This window comes from Nicotiana sylvestris, chromosome 12, assembly GCF_000393655.2.
Source record: "Nicotiana sylvestris chromosome 12, ASM39365v2, whole genome shotgun sequence".
Classification (NCBI taxonomy): Eukaryota; Viridiplantae; Streptophyta; class Magnoliopsida; order Solanales; family Solanaceae; genus Nicotiana; species Nicotiana sylvestris.
The window spans coordinates 149,649,521-149,661,752 of NC_091068.1; the positions used below are offsets into that span (position 1 = coordinate 149,649,521).

A 12,232-nucleotide genomic window follows, 5' to 3' on the forward strand; every position below is an offset into this window, starting at 1 on the left:
AAGTTCCGGGAGTTCCTGGTAGGTTCCGGGATGTTTTTAGTGCAAAAATCATAGCTGTAGCAGGTCTATAGGGGTTGCAGGCCTCAGAACTCACCCATGCGGTCCGCACAAAGGTGAGTGCGCCCGCGGTAAGTGTTGTGCAGCCCGCACAAATACGGGCACGGTCGCGGTAGGTGTCGCACGGACCACACAAAGTGGGGCGCGGCCGCGGTGAAGAACATTCTGCTGGTCCTACTTTGGAAGCTCATATCTTTTGATCCACAAAGAATTTTGAGGTGATTCAAAAATGAAAGTTGTAGCTCTTTGTGTCTAGTTTCCCGAAAGATAACGATAATACAATTTGAACATATGTAGCAAAAGTTATGGCCAAAATACTAAAGCCTATCACTGCAGAGGGAGGCCTGTGCGGCTGCGCATTGCCTTTGCGCGGACCGCACTGGCTTGCGCGAACCGCGTGAGTTTTGGTGCGGCCCGCAGTAGCTGATACCTGAGGGGTACCTATAAATACGAGATTTTGGGTTTTATTTAATATTTTGACCTAAAGAGCTCGGATTTTGGCGATTTGTTTGAAGGTTTTTCAAGAAATCTATCGGGGTAAGTGATTTTAAATCAGATTTTGCTAGAATACATGAATCTATCACTGAATTCATCCATTAATTCGTGATTTGAGATGAAATTTGGGAAGAAAATTGTGAAACCTTTCAAAAATGTAAAATGATGATTTGAAGGACCAAATGGTATCGGAATTGGATAATTTTGGTATGGTTAGACTCGTGAGGGTATGAGGATTCTGAAAATGTAAATTTTACCCGATTTCGATATGTGGGCTAGGGGCTCGAGTTTTGCTAATTTTGAGATTTTTGATATTTTTCGAATGTTTTTGCTTGGGCTTTGTTCCCTTAGCATATTGTGACGTATTCGTTCTGATTTTGGATAGATTCGACGCACGTGGAGGCCAATTCGAGGGGCAAAGGCGTTCTGAGCTAGAGAATTAGCCAGTTCGAGGTGAGTAATGGTTGTAAATGATGTCCTGAGGGTTTGAAACCCCGGATTGCACATCGTAGTGCTATATTGAGGCAAGATACGCGCTGGATGATGAGCGTGGGGTCTTTCACTACTGGGGATTGTGACTTGGTCCATCCCGATTGATGATTTTACTAAATATTTGACTAAAATTCATTTGTTATCATCATGATTTGGGGCTGATTGCCATATTTGGGCTTCATGCCAACTATTTGAACCCTTTGGGGATTTTTATCACTGTTTCCTGACTGCTTGACTTATTATTTGAACTCACTCCTGTTGATATTTACTGTTTTACAAACTCATCCACTTTTACTCGGATTTGAAACTTAAATGATATTTCTACATCATGTTTTGGACCGAGAACTACTGTTTTACTAATGCCCGGGGGGCTTGTGATGATTTTCAGACTGAGTGAGGCCGAGGGCCATATGTGAGAATATGCTGAGTGATATGAGGCCGAGGGCCTGAGATACTTTATATGCCACGAGGTGACTTGAGTGATGTGAGGATATGCTGAGTGATGATGCCACGATGTGGCTTGATATAGCGCTTGGGCCGTAAGGGGCCCCTCCAGAGTCTGTACCCCCACAGTGAGCGTGAGTACCCATGTGATTTGAAACAGTGGTAACAATGACACTGTATGATGCAATTTGGTCAGGTAACAATGGATGACCATTATGCTGAGTATTTTATACTATGCCCGAGGGGCTAATATGAGTGATTGTGAGGTTACAGTGGTAACAATGACACTGTATGATGAAATTTGGTCAGGTAACAATGACTGACCAGGAATAATACCGTGCGGTCAGGTAACAATGGCTGACCAGGAACTAATTTGTGCCCGAGGGGCTAGCACTATTCTATATGATTGCCCGAGGGGCGAGGTTTATGTGTTCATTTTGCATACTCACTTGTCTTTTACTTGTTTAACTGTGGTATTTATGCCCGAGGGGCTGATTTCTATGCATAGCAGCACTAATTGTTTTGAAATTATTTCACAACTGTTGAAAAGATCATTTTCAAAAGAGGTTTAGAACCGAGCCAAGGTATTTTCTAAAGAATTCACAGTTTCATTGATTTTCTCAAGGAGTTTTACACTGCTTCTATATAGCATGTTGGTTGCTTTACGTGATTTCATGCTACTCAGTTATTATTTACTTTTATTACTCACTAAGTTGGAGTACTCACTTTACTCCCTTCACCTCGCGTGCAGTTGCATGTATTTATTCACCCGGTAGCGGGTATTGGCTGTGTGGAGGCAGAGTTGTAGAGGTTTAGCGAGGTGACTGCCAGCGTTCGTAGCACCACTGTCTTTATATGTTATTCACTACTCTCGTTCAGTGTATTTCTAGACTGTAAAGTGGAAATTTCATTCTCATAGATGCTCGTGACTTGTGACACCCCGGTTTGGGCTGTGTCAGGATGGTTCCTACTGTTATTCTCGTTAACTTTCGCAATTTATGAGCATTATATTATATGTTATCACTGTTTATGATGATTAAATGTTTAAAAGAGGTATTTCGTTTTGGTCTGGCTGGCCTTGTCTTCACGAGAGGCGTCATCACGACCGGGTTTGGGGATTGGGTCTTGACAAGTGACCATGCTAGAACCACGGAACCCGGGAGTGCCTAACACCTTCTTCCGGGTTAACAGAATTCCTTACCCGGATTTCTATGTTCGCGAACTGTAATACAGAGTCAATCTTTCCTCGATTCGGGATTTGAAACCGGTGACTTGGGACACCATAAATTATCCCAAGTGGCGACACCGAATCTAAAAATATATAATCTCGTTTCAATTGTAACTTTAATTGGAAAAACTCCCTTACACCCCCTCTCGGGTGTGTAAAAAGGAGGTGTGACATGCATTAAAGTTCCCTAAGGGTCTCAAGGACCCCTAGCAATGCTTACACCTAGACTTAGTAGCCACGTATTGAACCAGTGCAGTGTGGAAATGCCAGCCTCAGTATGCCAGAGTTCAGAGGGTTCTCAAGAGGATCCCAAGGCAGTACACATACTAGAGGGGGCAGAACTTATTAACTAAGAGTAAAGTGAAAGTGCAGGACACATATTGAAAGACGTTTGTTAAGGACTGGACTTAAAAGTCTGTTTGAAAGCAGTTAGTAAAGTAATGGATATTGTTTGAAAAGGTTGAAGTGATAAACCAAATCAGGAACTCAGGATAGGTTCACACACAGAATCCAAATGGATTCAATAGTCACACAAGGGGTCAAAAGACTTTAGGGATACACAAGCATTTGACTGCAAACATATAACCCTGGCAAGGGTATTTGGATTTGTTTGGACATGCTCAGCAATAACTGAAACTGGCATGCTCAGATATGGTAAGCACACAGTAGATTAAAAACAATTTTCCGGGCATGTTTGAATCACACAAGGAAACATATGAATTTAAAGGGAGGGGAGTCATACTAGCATGCCTAACTACAAACTTCACAACATAACCACAAGTAAAAGCAGGCTAGAAATAAAAGAAACTGAAACAAGAAGATAAACATGTTGTTGTTGAGGCTTTAAATTAAACTAGGATATACCAGTGAAGAGAAGTAAGCAGAATGAAAGAGCCAAAGAGCACAGATGATTTGCTTTGGCTTGCAGCCGGCTAATAGTAGCAAATAACACAAGGAAGAGAGGAGAACAGAGATTTTAATAAGGGAGGAGTTTTTTGAAAGCAAAGTGTTCGTCCCTTGTTTGTGAAAACTTAGAGAATTTATAGTTAAAAGTAGGTAGTAGAATAAGGTAAAAATCATAGTAGTACACTAATTTAAGAACTCAGAATCAATCAATACTTCCTTAAGTTAAAGGAATCAAGGTTAAACGGGAAGATTTAGTACCTTATAGAGACGAATATGACTAAGTGCATAATTAAATAAGGAAGGAGCCAGGGTTCAGTAGGCATAAAGTAGTCAATTAAGACCAAATTCAGAAAGACCCAATTAAGGAAAGACTAAGTAAAACAGAGTAACCATAGTAAATAAGGTAATGAAATTAGTTAATTCAAACAGACGAGTAGAATTCTAGGGCTTTGAAGGAAAATCTTTCAATTACCAAGAGTTAAGGAAAACCAGAGTCAATCATGGGGAGTCATGATTCTGCATACTTCAACATATAAGTAGAGACGAATGAACAGAAGTAGCAAACAAACAAGGTCAATTATATAGGAAGAAAGAACCAAGAGATGAGCAAACACCATCATATAGAGGTGTTATAAGTAGGATAAAGATTCAGCAGAACATATTCGAATCATGGTGACCATGAGAGATTAACGAGAACCAGGTAAACAGGCTAACACAGAAACGAAGTGAAGAGAATCATGCTAACACACGTAGAAACAAAGTAAAGAAAATCGTGCTAACACGCATAGAAACAAAGTATAGAAAATCATGATAACACACAGAAACAAGTAGAGAAAATCATGCAAACACAAGTAAAGAGAATCATGCTAACACATAAAAACAAGTAATGAGAATCGTGCTAACACACAGAAACAAGTAAAGAAAAATATTTAAAAATTAGGGCTTTTAACAGAGTTGAGTTAAAAAGTAGTAGGAATACAGAATCAGTCAAAATAAACAAGGGAAAAAGGTTAAATCATAAAGAAATCAGTCGAAACAAGTACAGAAAGAACTTCGAGAAACCCTAGTTTCCAAAGAAAGTAAAAACGGTTTAGAGTGGAAGATCATTCGGAAGAAAGCTTGAGAATAAGCAAAGCAAAGAAGGAAATAGGCTTAAACCACGAAAATAACATAGATCTGAGAGATCCAGAAGAGAGTTAGTGTTTCAAAAGGAAATCTAAGTAGAAACGAAAGAAACTGTTGTAACTTCACAAATCGTAACACACATGGTGTGATTTTGCCCAAAATTATACCAGAGAAGCCTCGAACAACAGAATCAGAAACCCTAGGTCCAAATCGACATGGCCCAAGACCCTTGAGGGCGTTAGAGATAAGGAGCAAAGCGGTGGAGTGACCATTGGAGGCTTGGGGCTTGAGAGATAGTCGCTGGAGATGACCGGAGAAAGAGGTGAGTGGAGGAGTCTAGGGTTAGGTTTGAGAGAAGAGTAGAGATGGGAGAGAATCTGAAGACGGCGGATTGGAGAAATGATTAGGGTTAGGGGGGGGGGGGTTGGTTTGAATTAAAAAAGGAAGGGAATTATTTGGACCGTTGATCTGGGAGATCAACGGTCAGGATTCAAATGGGTAGGTGGGTTCCAGGTTTGGGTAAGGGTTAATAGGTTATGGTTCGGGTTATCAATTGTAAAATTGGGCTGGGAATGGGGGTCCGATTTGGCTATAATTGAAAGCCAAATATGGCTATTATTTAAATAGCCTATTTTCCTATTATAATTTATAAAAATAATAGATAATTTCTGAAAAATAATTTAAGGTTCCAAAATGATTTAAAACACATAATTAACATTTCAAAAATATAGGAACCAATTTTATGCACATAAAATATAATTATATCTTAAAATGGGCTAACATTATAATTATATGTAATTTAGCTTAAAAAATACTAAATGTAATTGTAAATATACATAAAATTACATTAGCCATATTTTGGTATAAATATAGAAATTCAATAAATGAATTATCAAAACAATAATTTTGGAAGTAATTATTGGGGAAAAAAGGGAGAAAAATAAATCAATTTAAGCCCTTAAAATTATGGGAAAAAATAATGAAAGCCTTGTGCATGCTTATATATGCATATATATGCTATTTTGAAAGCTTTTATGCATATTTAAAATATATAGGGAAAAATGGGTATCAACAGCTGCTCCTCTTTACCCGGGAAGGATGAAAGAGTTTTTGGGTAAAGAAATGATGGCCAATTTTGACCGGATGGGATGTTCTGAAAGACAGAGGCTGAACTCCAATTTACAAGTTGCCTACATATCCTTGGTTTTACAAGAATCAGGCCATGTGTAGTTCTGGATTCACCCGCGGAGTAGGCCAATGAATTTTTTGCAAGAACGGACACAAGATGTGGAAGCAGTTACGATGCGTGGTTAAGGCTTGGGACGGTTGGATGGAACTGGAGCCAGATCTCTCCTTCTAGGATAGCGGTTTTTTATTGGTTACCTGCAGACAAAAGATGCTACAAACTTATTTACGAAAATTTAAACATGATGCAAATTCCCTTTGGACAATGAAGGCTGTCTTCGGACGATTAAAGATGACGTCATTGGACCATGACGTCTTGGTCCATGGATTGTATAATGAGGGATTTGCAAGACATAAAATTATGTTCTCGGTCCATGAAAATGGTGCCTCCGAACCATGACGCCTTTGAATAATGATATGCAAATTTGAAATATCCTCAGGCCATGGCATGGTGTCTTCAGGCTATGAGGATAGTGCCTTTAGATTATGACGCCCTTGGATAGATTGGCGATGTTTAAGCCCATAATATGAAATAATATGATGTAACAAGACAAGTTTTAGTCTTGCAAAGTGGAGGGCAGAGCTTAGCCCGATTGAAAAGCAAGTAGATAGTAGTAGAAAATAGAGCAATATTGGTGCAAAGAGGGATAGTGTTTAGTCTCGTGCAAGTGGGAAGGCAAGGATTAGCCTTATGCAAGCGGGGAGGCAAGGATTAACCTCATGCAAATATGGAGTCAGGGCCTAGGCTCATGCAAGATTGGAGACAGAGCTTAGTCTCATATGAGGAGAAGGCAATGCTTAGCCATACGCAAATATGGAGGTAGAGCTTAACCTCATGCAAGATTTGAGATAGGGCTTAGTCCCATGCAAATGGAAGGGAATGCATAGCCTTATGCAGATATGGAGGCAAGGCTTAGTCTTATGCAAGATTCGGGACAAGGCTTAGTCCCATGTGAATATGGAGTCAAGGATTAAACTTATGCAGATGTATAGTCAGGGCTTAGACTCATGCAAATATGGAGTCAAGGATTAGACTCATGCAAATGTGGAGTTCGGGCTTAGACTCATGCAAATATGGAGTCAAGGATTAGACTCATGCAAATGTGAAGTCAAGAATAAGACTCATGCTAATGTGGAGTCAGGGCTTAGACTCATGGAAATATGGAGTCAAAGATTAGACTCATGCAAATGTGGAGTCAAGGATTAGACTAATGCAAATGTGGAGTTAAGGATTAGACTTATGCAAACGTGGAGTCAGAGATTAGACTCATGCAAGTGGGAGACAAGGGTTATCCTTATGCAAATTTGGAGTCAGGGATAGACTCATGCAGATATGGAGCCCAGGATTAGACTCATGCAAATATTAAGGCAAAGATTAGCCTCATACAAATGTGGGGGATAGGGATTAGTCCCATGCAAACGTGGGGGATAGGGATTAGTCCCATGTAAAGAGAGAATAGCAGATAAGGGTAGTGTATGTCTTAGCTGGAGATATATTTGGTGTCTGACGTCCAGATGGATGGTGAATTTTCCTTGTGTATACATGTTTTGCGAATGCTACCATTACGTCAAATGTGCCTGTATTAAAAAAAATTGTAAGTTTGGTGAGGGGAGGTGGTTCTTGCTTCGTCTGCCGACCTTGCTCTTCTTTGTTTTAAAAGCCTTTCGAGTTCCCCTGGGTGACACCTGACTATTATGGAAGTAGACTTTTCGAAAATATGAAATATTTGAAAAATAGAGTTGTTTTAGAAACTTATTGATATATCAAGTAATTTTGATTAACTAGTAACTGTGACACATCTCAGAGACGTTAGAGCTCTCTTATGGAATTTTGAGGGTCCTCCTCAAAATCCTGCCCCAGTTTGGCTGATAATCTTTGACTGTTTGCGGATGGCGGACCCTACTGAATCTTCTTCGAAATTTTGAGAATCCTTCAAAATTCTGCCCCAGTTCTTGACTGATTACTGACTTTCTGACATGCGTCGGCGATGGCTGGACTTACTCCGGAATTTTGAGGACCCTCCTCAAAATTCTGTCCCAATTTCTGATTTTGGGGGAAATGAAAATTTTATTATGATATGACCGAACCCATAAGGCTGCCTACGTATCCCGTCTTAAATGGGAATTAGGTCAAGCGTAGTTCAATTACATCAGAAAAGAAACTGCATCTGAATTGATTGGTTTTGGCCAGATTTCTCCATCCATTTCTGCAAGTATGAGTGCTCCTCCTGTCAGGACCCTGTGAACCATGTATGGATCTTTTCAGTTGGAAGAAAACTTCCCTTTGGCTTCATCTTGATGCAGGAAGATCTTCTTCAATACCAGCTTCCCTGGTGCGAACTGTCTTGGTTTGACCCTTTTGTTGAAAGCTCTTGACATTCTATTCTGATACAGTTGGTCGTTTGAAGTTTATGCTTGGCGCAGTTATCGATCAGGATGTGTGTATTTGGAAGTGGGAAGTCGTCTTTGGGACTTGCTCTATTTAAATCCCGATAATCAACACATACCCTGACCTTCCCGTCCTTCTTCGGAACTAGCACGATGTTAGCTAACCAGGTTGGGTATTCAAACACCCTAAGAACTTTGGCTTTGATATGCTTGGTAACTTCCTCTTTTATCTTCGAACTCATGTCTGGTTTGAATTTTCTTAGTTTCTGCTTGACTAGCGGGCACATGGTATTGGTAGGCAACTTATGAGCTACTATAGATGTGCTCAAACCGGTCATATCGTCATACGACCATGCAAAGATATCCTCATATTCCTTTAGAAAATGGATGTACTTTTCCTTTTGTATTGGTGACAAGTGAATGCTGATGCAGGTCTCTTTGACGGTCTCGGCGTCTCCCAAAATTATTGCTTCTGTTTCGTCCAAGTTGGATTTAGGCTTGTTCTCAAAATTCTCAACTTCTCTGACAATTTCCTCGGATATCTCATCTTCTTCCTCTGATTCACTATTCTTATGCTACGTTGCCTCATTGCATGTCACAGTCACTGGTTCATCAGGAAAAGTAATAATAACACTATAGAAAGGAAAAGTATAAAAAATAGTAATGAATAATGATAAAGGGCAAATGCATTTGATTAAAACTGCGAAAATTGTTCGAACAAAGATTTGCTCGGTAGATCGAGCATTTATTTTTAAACAAAGAAATCTTAAAACAAAATTGCTGGAAATTTAAAAATGCCCAGAACGGCTATAAATTCTACCAAGCTACCCAGGGACTCGGCGGGCTCAGGATGGTGTGGCGGTCCAGTTTTTGAGAATAACTCCCTTTTCCACAGTCTGAATGGAGAGGCCTTCTTCCTCCTCCTCCTTAATTATGGCACTGCAGTCCATATCCTCATATTCCAAGAATAGATCCTTCAGCCTAGCTAATGCTTCTTCTTCAGCAGTTCCTCATATTGTGTCTGTCTGATGGAAAGCATGTTCCAAATGGGGTATCGGTTGCTCAAGAGGGTAATACAGTCTACGCTATGGGGGTGACCATTCCCTATACTCCTACCATGTATACTGGTATCCGAGCCTAAAGGTGGTACCATGATTTTTCAATCATATCGGCTTGGTGATCCCCTGGAGGTTCTTTCCCAACCCTTTGTCGAGTTCATATTTGAACCATGCTAGTATGCTTTCTATTTTGTTACTCAACCACTTATCTTTCTTGACGGCATTGACCCGTTCAATGTGATGATAGGTTTCCCCTCCTAGCCTCCTTCTATGTCCAATGGCCGGGATGGTCTGACTAGTGTAGATGGGGTTACTCTCATCTCTATGAATGATTACCTCCTAATGGTTCCATTAAAATTTTACAACTTGATGTAGCATGGAGGGCACGACTCCAGCAGCATGGATCCATGGGCGGTAGAACAAAAGATTATATGAGGCTGGTATGTCAAGCACTTGGAATTCAACATCAAACCAAGTTGGCCCCATCTACAAGTAAAGGTTGATCTCCCCGATCGTGGCCCTCTGCAACCCATCGAAACCTTTCACATTCATGCTTCTGGTCCGTATTTCATGGAAACCTTTGTCCAACCTTTTCAGGGTATCCAGTGGACAAATATTCAAACTAGAACCTCCATCAACTAGGACCCTGGCAATGAATTTGTCTTCATATTGTACCGTAATATGCAATACTCGATTCTGACTCAGACCCTCGGGAGGTAGCTCGTCTTCGTGGAAGATAATCTTATGGCTTTCCAGCACCTGTCCGACCATGTTGGCCATTTCTCCACTAGTGTTATTATCGGGTACATAAGCCTCACTCAGTACTTTTATCAAGGCGTTCTTGTGTGCCTCTGAATTCTGTAGTAGTAACAGGATAGATATCTGAGCAGGGACTTTATTCAAATGATCAATGATAGAATATTCTTTCGCATGTTCTTTCCTCCACAAGTAATTTGGTCCAGTCTTAATGACAGGCTGCCTAGTAGTGGCAACTTTCCTTGAACCTCCTAGGTGTTCAGGTGTGTAAACTCTTCCAGTTCTAGTCATCCCTTGTGTGGCATCAGATTCCTCTATCTTAGTCTTCCTTTTTCGCTGAGCCGCGGCAACATAATCCTAGGGTATCACTTTTGAGATAAATAGGGGTGTGGTTGACACCGTCACAGTAAAAGGTGTGACCATTTCTACTTCAAATGGAGAGGAGGTGGCTGCGGGGTGAGCTACTTCCACCTCGAATGGAACTGATGCAGTTACCTCAACATCAATAGGTTTCTGAGTCTGAACCACAATAGGAGTAAGTGTGACTACAACCTTAAAGTCATCGCCTTCTCGTATATGTTCGATTGACCCCTCAGGGTCCCATTCCTTATTTGTTTCTACAACATGTACACTGTCACCTCTATGATCAGGGAGGGGACTGTTGTGGACATTAGCTGTGGCTTCCTTTGCCTGTATGACCTTGTTGTCAATGAGTGTCTGGATCCTATCTTTCAAAGTTCGGCACTCAGCAGTGGTGTACCCTTTCATACCGGAGTGGTATACATAGATTTTGTTTGGATTGATCCTTTGGGATGGATTTTCTAGCACCACAGCAGGAACAAGAGTGACATAACCTGTAGTCTTTAACCTTTCATACAATTGGTCGATGGGCTCAGCGATGGCGGTATATTGTCTGAGTGGCTTGCGATCAAAGTTGTGACTTGGTCTTGGATAATTTTGGCGAGTTGGTAGTGACTGGAAGTGGGATGGTTGGGAATTATAGGTATGATGGACAACAGCTAGTTAGGAATATCTGGGGGATGAAGGTTGATATGTAGGTGGTGATTTTTAGTATGTGAGTGGAGGTGTTTGATATGTGGGTGGAGGTGTTTGATATACAAATGGAGATTTTAGGCAGTGAGCCACCATTACTGTTCCAACCCCTTTCTTCTTTGGTATGTCACCTGATTGGAGTGCCTTATTCATGGCTTGCAGTGCCTCGAAATTTGTTACCATCCCGCTCTTGATTCCTTCCTCGATCCCTTCCCCGAGCTTGATAATATCAGAGAATTTGTGATTTTCGATGACCATCAGCCTCTCATAATATTGTGGATCTTGCGCTCTAACAAAGAATTTATTCAGAAGTTCTTCATCCAAAGCGGGCCTGACCTTGGTGGCTTCTGACCTCCAATGAGTAGCATGTTCGTGGAAAGTCTCAGTAGGTTTCTTCTTGAGATTTTGAATGTAGAAGGCATCCGGTGCATTTTCTGTGTTAAACTGGTCCAAGAAATTTGACGCCATGCTTACCCAATTTGACCATTTCTTGGGATTTTGGCTAATATACCAAGACAACGTATCCCCAGTAAGGCTCCTCATAAAGAGCTTCATTCGAATCTTTTCATCCTTTCCGACCCCGACAAGCTTGTCATAGTAGGTCCTTAAGTGAACCCTGGGATCATCTATACCATCGAACATTTCGAACTTGGGAGGTTTGTACCGCTCTGGTAGTTCCACATCAGGATGTTTAAATAGATATTCATAGTTCAACCCTTCTATTCCTCTATCGCCTTCAATACTTTGAACTCGGCTTGTTAATTTCTTGAGTTCTTCGGCCATGTTCTTAATGAGAAGGTCCTTTTTAGAGGATTCCGGTGCACAGGATATTGGCTGGGTAGAATGTGGTATAGTTTCTACGTATATGGGGTTGCCCTGATGGGTGCCAGGAACTTGGGTATAGTGATGGTCATTGGTGGAGTTTTGTGGATCAGGAATGAGTGGTGGTTTATTTTGGGAAGTGTGCTAAGTGGTGGTTAGTGGGTATGGTATTGGTTGATGTTGTTGTGGTGGAGTTGGTATCGGCAATGAATTGATATTTCGT

The 12,232-nt window shown here is 40.9% G+C and overlaps 1 protein-coding gene across 1 annotated transcript; it reads right to left on the minus strand.

Annotated features, from left to right (window-relative positions):
• Positions 1-9,864: 9,864 nt before the first annotated feature.
• On the minus strand, positions 9,865-11,970 carry LOC138883925 (uncharacterized). Its single transcript, XM_070164646.1, has 3 exons — positions 11,254-11,970; positions 10,630-11,109; positions 9,865-10,491 (listed from the first exon to the last, which is right to left on the minus strand). The coding sequence occupies exons 1-3, from the start codon at positions 11,968-11,970 to the stop codon at positions 9,865-9,867; spliced, it is 1,824 nt and encodes a 607-aa protein (XP_070020747.1).
• Between the last annotated feature and the right edge of the window lie 262 nt (positions 11,971-12,232).

Bases quoted from the DNA above. Each gene is read 5' to 3' on its own strand.
- LOC138883925 (XM_070164646.1), bottom strand. From the start codon at position 11,970: ATGGCCGAAGAACTCAAGAAATTAACAAGCCGAGTTCAAAGTATTGAA. The intron at 11,110-11,253 runs GTATATCAAACA...TCCCACTTCCAG, and splicing joins ACTGCCTAAAATCTCCATTT to TCACTACCAACTCGCCAAAA. The intron at 10,492-10,629 runs GTAACTGCATCA...GTGATACCCTAG, and splicing joins AGAAACCTATTGATGTTGAG to GATTATGTTGCCGCGGCTCA.